Source organism: Cryptomeria japonica, chromosome 10 (assembly GCF_030272615.1).
Source record: "Cryptomeria japonica chromosome 10, Sugi_1.0, whole genome shotgun sequence".
Taxonomy (NCBI): domain Eukaryota; kingdom Viridiplantae; phylum Streptophyta; class Pinopsida; order Cupressales; family Cupressaceae; genus Cryptomeria; species Cryptomeria japonica.
Window position 1 is genome coordinate 19492045 of NC_081414.1, and position 7445 is coordinate 19499489.

At 36.8% G+C, this 7445-nt stretch overlaps 1 protein-coding gene across 1 annotated transcript; it reads right to left on the bottom strand.

Moving 5' to 3' along the window:
* Positions 1 to 472: 472 nt before the first annotated feature.
* LOC131858750 (secreted RxLR effector protein 161-like) lies at positions 473 to 1081 on the bottom strand. The gene has a single exon (XM_059212197.1). It carries the CDS (start codon positions 1079 to 1081, stop codon positions 473 to 475), a length of 609 nt encoding a protein of 202 aa, XP_059068180.1.
* Between the last annotated feature and the right edge of the window lie 6364 nt (positions 1082 to 7445).

Below are 7445 nucleotides of genomic sequence, written 5' to 3' on the forward strand. Positions count from 1 at the left end.
AAAGAACACATGCAAAACACTTGCATGGAGAGAAGATTATGAAAAGAAAGAAATCTATGTCTAATCTAACTGCCAAAGCAATTTTTATTATGCATGTCAAAGTAAAGAAAAACTGGCGGTAATTAAGGAGAATTGGGCGGTGAAAGTAGATTGTCGTTGTGAATGCAATCGAATGCATGTCTTCAATTCCCTTTGCATGAACAACGGGTATGAGTCCCAATTGATTCCTCAAAGCAACAGAACTGGTTGTAGGCAGTGCTCTGGTAAAAATATCAGCAACTTTCTTAGATGTAGGGTAAAACTGTAATTCCACGATCTCATCTTGAACCAAATCACGTATGAAATGATGTATGATCTCAATTTCCTTCGATTGAGCATGAAAGACTGTATTTTTTGTCATTGCAATGGTACTATCATTATCATAGTAAAGAGTTGTTGGATGTTCTTGAACCAATTGTAAATCTTCTAGAATTCATTGAATACAGATATCTTGACAACTAGCTGCAGCTGCTGCAATATACTCGGTTTCTATGGAAGAGAGAGCCATGGTTGCCTGTTTTTTACTACTCCATGAAACGGCTCCAGAACCAAGTGAGAAAACCCAACCAAAGGTTGATTTTTTATCATCCACTAAACCAGCCCAATCAAAATTTGTGTAGCCAACTAGCTCAAACTTGTCAGTGGGAGAATAATGAATGCCAAAATTGTGTGTGCCACTTACATACCTCAAAATTCTTTTTACAGCTCGCCAATGAGATTCATGTAAATCGCGCATGAATCGAGAGATGAGACTCACAACATAGATAATGTCAGGTCTCGTTGTAGTGAGGTACATGAGGCTCCCAACCAAACTTTTGTATTTAGTAGTATCCACGTTGGAACTTGCATCTGCCTTGGTTAATTTTTCACCAAGTGCTACAAGAGTTGCAACTGTAGTGCATGGCATCATTCTAAACTGCTTCAATAAATCAACCACATACTTGGTTTGAGAAATGGATATATCTTCAGATTGTTGTTGCACCTCTACTCCAAGAAAATAATGCATGAGTCCCAGATCTGACATCTCAAATTCTTGTTTCATATCTGTTTGAAATTTCTCCATGAGGGAAGAGCTATTACTTGTATAGATCAGATCATCAACATAAAGGCAAACAATCATAATATCACTACCAAGATGCTGGATATAGAGGGTTGTTTCTGTTGGACTTTTGATGAATCCTTTCTTCAAGAAATAACTATCAATCCTTGCATACCAAGCACGAGGTGCTTGCTTCAACCCATAGAGAGCCTTTTTCAACTTGTTAACCAAATGTTATTTTCCTGAGATTTCATAACCAATAGGTTGTTCCACATAGAGTTCCTCATCAATATAATCATTCAAAAAAGCTGATGTTACATCCATCTGATAGACTGACCACTTGTGTTGTGCAGCAATAGCCAATATAATCTTCACTGTATCAAATCTTGTAACTGGAGCGAAAGTCTCTGAATAATCTACTCTAGGAGTTTGTGAAAATCCCTTGGCAACTAATCGTGCTTTTTTGTCTTTTCACAGAACCATCAATATGATATTTTACCTTGTAGATCCATTTGACACCAATCACCGGTTTATCCTTAGGAAGTTGTACTAATTCCCATGTATTCTTCTTATCAATAATAAGCATATTTTCATTCATAGCATCAATCCATACTTGTTCTTTCACAACTTATTCATACATAGAAGGCTCAACTTGAATGGAACCAAATAAAGAAAAGTTGACAATTGGATTCACATTAGAACTCTTTTGATAAATTTCATGTAAATTTCACACCTTTCATGAAGATTTGGGACTTGATTGAGGACTAGAACTATCATCTGAAGAGGTACTTGAAGAACTTGGTGAACTTGGTGAACTTAGTGAGCTGGGTGAGCTTGGTGAACTAGGGCCTAAACTTCCACTTGAACTTGTGGGGAGAGGAGGAACTTGAGCATCTTCAATAACCATGATTAGAGGTGTAGTTTGTTGAACAACATTTTTTCATTGCCATACTCTTCCTTCATCAAAACCACATCCTGACCAATGATCCATTTCTTTGTGTTAGGATTATAGAACTTATATCCTTTTGGGGAATCTGAATAGACCAAAAAGTTACAAAGTTGGGATTTGGCATCCAACTTTTTTCATTTCTGAATAGGAATATGAACATATGCAGGACAACCAAATACATGAAATTGAGCTACTAAGGGTTTGTGTCCACTCCAGACTTCCTTTGGAGTGATATTCTGAAGCAACTTTGTGGGGCTTCGATTCAAAATATAAACTGTGGTAGCTACTGCAATTCCCCAATAGCAATTAGGAAGATTTTTTTATTGCAACATGCTTCGTGTCATCTCCATAATGGTATGGTTCTTTCTTTTTGCAATACCATTATGTTGGGGGGGTATAAGTTGTCGTAAGTTGTCTCTTGATACCATGAGTATTACATAAATCAGAAAACTACTTGGAAGTGAATTCTCCCCCTCTATTTGTTCTGAGTACTTTCAGAGAGAACCTGCTTTGATTTTCAACCATAGCTTTAAAGTTCTTAAATCATTCAAAAGCCTCATATTTCTGCTTAAGAAAATAAACCCATGTGTGGCGTGAGAAATCATCAATAAATGTCAAGAAATAAATATTCTTACCCAAGGATTCCTCTTTCATATCACCACAAATGTCTGCATGCACATGCTGTGGAAGAGATTTTGCCCTCCATGATTTGTTCACCGGAAATATTTCTCAATGCTACTTGCCAAGTGCACACCCTAAACAAACTTCTTCTCTTGCCTGAATTGCTCGAAGTCCTCTCGCCATACTCTTCTTGTGAAGAAAACTTAACCATTGAAAATTAAAATGGCCATACTGTTGGTGCCATAACTATGAATCATCTATGGTTTCCTTGAGAGCATGCATCTTAGCAAACACCAATGTGAGCCATACTCTTCTTGTGAAGCAAACTTAACCCTTGAAAATTCAAATGGCCATACTGTTGGTGCCATACCCATGAATCATCTGTGGTTGCCTTGAGAGCATGCATCTTAGCAGATACCAATGTGAGAGGAAATAAATTATTTGTTGTTATGTGAGCTTGAATTTCATCCTTAGAATATTACTTGTAATAAGTTAGTTTCACAAAATACAATGGAAATACATATAGGAAATCCAAAATCCACAAATGAAACTACATGAAATGCATATTAAAATAAAACATTATTTTACCTTCATGATTTATGTCTCATTGTGTCCTAACTCCACTGTTCCTGGTTGCAGATGGTGTGCTCTTAGACAATGCACTGTTGGCTTCCAAGATGGCATATGAAGAATGGGTTGATAACTTGTAGCTAACTGATAGTATGATATGCAAAGCTACATGATTATGCTAAAATGATTATGCTATATGATATTTGCTATTACTATTTGCTCTTTGCTTCAAAAACTCACAGATGCATAAGATTGGCTTGAAGACTATTTTTGAAGACTAACTTCCTCTCAACTGAATCTCCTAATTTTATAGACCTTAAGAGGAGTAGATGATGTGGCTCAGATCAACGGTCATGATCAGATCTACAGATTTGAATGGCTATGAGCAAAGGTGAAGGTTGAGAGAAAGGGGGAAGGAGAAGACAAGTGTCACTCATCTCACCTTGAGTGGGTTGCTGACTGAGAGAATCTAGGGATGGTTGGAGGAAATTTAGGCATGAGAGGACAAGTGGACTCAAGTCCTTCCTAAGATGTAGAGGGTGTTGGAGAGAATATAGAAGATGGTTATGAAATATGTGTATGTACACAATTTCATTAAATTTTGGAAGTTGAGGATAAATGATAAATTAATATTTACAAAATATTAATTTCCTTAGCCACATGTTGAATGAGTTGGCAAAGGGAAGATGAAGTGGAGATGAAGGGTGAGTTGGAAAAGAGATTAAATAATTTAGGAATTATTTAATATTTAAGACTACAAGATAGGAGAATAACTATTAAATATTGGATATTTAATTGATTGGAGGAGATAATTAAATATTAGATATTTAATTAACTTGGTTAGAGGAATAATTAAATATTAGATATTTAATTAATTGGAAGAATAGGATAAATGAATTAATTAATAAAATATTAATTAATAGAAAGATATGAAAAATGAATTAAATAAATTAATCTTTTCAAATTAACTATTTAATAGACGAATAATTATTAAATAAATATAAAATATTTATTTAATTGCTCATAGCCAATTTTTATGTGTATACATTTTGCCCCTCTTTGAAATAATGTGAAGACAACATTGTTTCAAAGATTAAATCAAGTCTCGATAGTGCGCCTGATAGAAATTGAAAATCCAGATTATGTGCCCCCTCAAGAGATTGATCATGAAATTGTCAAAAATTTTAGTTTGAATGATTAATCTCATGATAATGTGATAAAAAATTTAGTCAATTAAATTCATTTGTAAAAAACAAATTAAATTGCCCCATTGAAAATTAATGACTCTGCAAATAGTAAATATAAAATTAACCAAGGCTAATTTTAACTTCATTGTTATCCTCATCAGCTTTTGGAGAGAATATTTCATGCTGAGGTGGTGAAATGGTGATTCTCGTGGAGAACCATCGATTTGAGCGTGTGCGACGATATCAGTGACCGGTCGAGTATGGTTATCCGGTATGTTTCCTATCCCGAGCTTTGTTTTCAAGTTTTCGTTCAAAATTTTATGTTTTAGGCACTTTTTTTTTTTTAATTTTTTAATTTTTAATTTTTTCAACTTTAGATCAGTGCATTTGCAATTTAGTTTAGCGCGTATGCAATTTTGTTTAGCACAAATGAATTGTTTAGCACATATGCTCTATTTGCTAGCGAATTTGCATAGAATGTTAGCGCTTTTGCTTAAAGTAGCGCATATGTGTCATTTGTTAGTGCTTATGTTCAATAGGATAGCGCAAATGCACAAAGCAGTGCATATGCATAGTCAATTAGCGCATATGCTTCATTGATTAGCGCTTTTGCTTAAAGTAGCACATATGCATCATTGATTAGTACATATGCTCAAAAAGATAGCGCTTTTGTTTAATTTTGAGATTGTTGATAGGTACAAAAGCTAAAAATCACTTGAATGATTAGTTTTAACATGTTTGATATGCATGTATGATAAAATAGAGTCGTGATTGAGTGATTGCATGATTGATAGATCGATAGATAGCTTTGATTACTAGATTGAGTAGCTTTGATTAGCGTGATTTGATAGATGTGATAATTGAGTAGCTTTTGATTAGCTTGATTGATAGATTTGATAATTAAGTAGCTCTGATTAGCTTGATTGATAGATTTGATGATTAAGTAGCTCTGATTAGCTTGATTGATAGATTTGATGATTAAGTAGCTTTGATTAGCTTGATTGATAGATTTGATGATTAAGTAGCTTCTAAGAAACTGATTTAGTTTCTGATGCAAGAGTTTAGCAGAGTTTTTGATTAAACTCGGTGATTGATAGTAAACCTTGATTGATAGGTTTAAAATGATTTGATAGCTTAAGTTGCTTCAATTTGATTTGATTGATTGATTTGATTTGTCGATTGATTCAGTTTGATTTGATTGATTGATTTCTCTTGAAAAAATAGGAGAAACTTGATGTTCTCCAATGTCGGGAGAAATTATCGGCCATACGTCATTTAGTTCCAGAGTTGTCCCAGGCTGAGATTAGACATATAGATGCCTATGGTTTACACCATTTATTATTTATGCCTGAGATTACACATAATAGAGGATTGTTGACTGTCTTAGCTGAGAGATGGCACAGCAAGCATAACACTTTCCACCTGCCGATGGGTGAGATTAGTGTTACTCTTGAGGATGTCTATAGGATTCTGCACATCCCGATGACTGGTGAGCTAGTGCAGTATGATTATCAGGATCGAGTTGGGACCGAGGCTTGCAGAGTCGTGTTTGCTGATGAGAGCATTGGTAGAGGAGAGATCAGATGGGTAGATATGGTGATGTACTACGAGACTCTTCTTGTTATTCTGGCTGGTTTGATTGGAGGATTCATATGTCTTGATAGGCGATCGCGAGGTTTTTCTGTTGGATGGGGTGAGGTTCTTCTGAGCATGATGCAACATCGTACGCGATATGCTTGGGGTGTTTGCATGTTGGCACATTTATATCATGATCTTCACTAGGTTGTGTATGATGAGAGTGCTAGTTTATCGACAGGATGCACTTTATTATAGATCTGGTGTTGGGAGCATATTGCTATTACACAGCTTATCCATCACAGAGTTCATGGAGAGAGGCATCCATATGTTTATTTTTATGTAGGTGTTGTTACTCAGCCCAAGCTAGGTAAGATGGAGTATTGGCGTTGGGTTCTTGATTCTTTGGATAGCATCACTTGGAGACCATATGTTGATTTTGAGCCATGGATGGATGATGCACAGACATTGCCATTTATCATGCAGAGTAGATATCTCATTGGTCGTACACCCTTCATTGTTGAGCGACAATTGATTGGTCAGATTTTGAGACAGTTTGGTATCATTCAGCGTATGCCTACTGGTGTGACGATATATGCACGATGATATAGAGATAGGCAAAATTAGGGACCATCTTTATCATTTGAGATTGTTCGTGCAGAGTTTGTTGCTACTCCGAGAGTGGCATATGATATAAGATTGCACATTCTTGATCCTGGGGTTACAGCAGAGTATGCTCAGTATTTATTAGCGCATCCATTTCCTCGGATTACGGATCTAGTAGATCCTCCTCCTAGCTCATGAGATGATGATGATTCATATGATCCTGTTATCAGGAGTTGGAGACGTAGACGAGAGCTTAGAGCTGCTCATGAGGCTGGGAGAGGTGGAGATGATGGTGGGGATGGAGGTGGTGGTGGTGGACCTAGACGGAGAGGACGTCGATTGAGAGTCCACGGAGGACCATTTGGACTGGCTGGTAGGATTGCGAGGCCTCGTCCTATGGGTGGGAGAGATGGTAGACAGATTGGGGGAGATACTGGCAGGGTAGGGATGAGATCACCTAGAACATTGCCATTGAGAGGAGGGAGGGTGACTATTTTAGATGGGGGTTGTGGGAGAGGTATTGATTTTGGATAGATTTAGCCAGATCCTAGAGTTATTGCAGCTCATGGTGGTGATGATGAGGATCCTGAGGATCATGTTCCCCTGATTAGACGACAGGTTTGGAGAGTTACTCGGACTAAGATTCCAGTAGTTGGATAGGTTGGTGGTGAGGGGATTGAGATTCATGCACCACAGCAGGATGTACCAGAGAAGGTTACACCAGTGCAGGATATGCCAGATGTAGTTATACCAAAGCATGATGTGCTAGGGCATGATACTATTGACAGTCTGAGAGCATAGATTGATCAGCTTCAAGCACAGATACAGACTCTTATGACTGAGAGAGACACAACTATTA

Bases quoted from the DNA above. Each gene is read 5' to 3' on its own strand.
- LOC131858750 (XM_059212197.1), bottom strand. From the start codon at position 1,081: ATGAAACAAGAATTTGAGATGTCAGATCTGGGACTCATGCATTATTTT.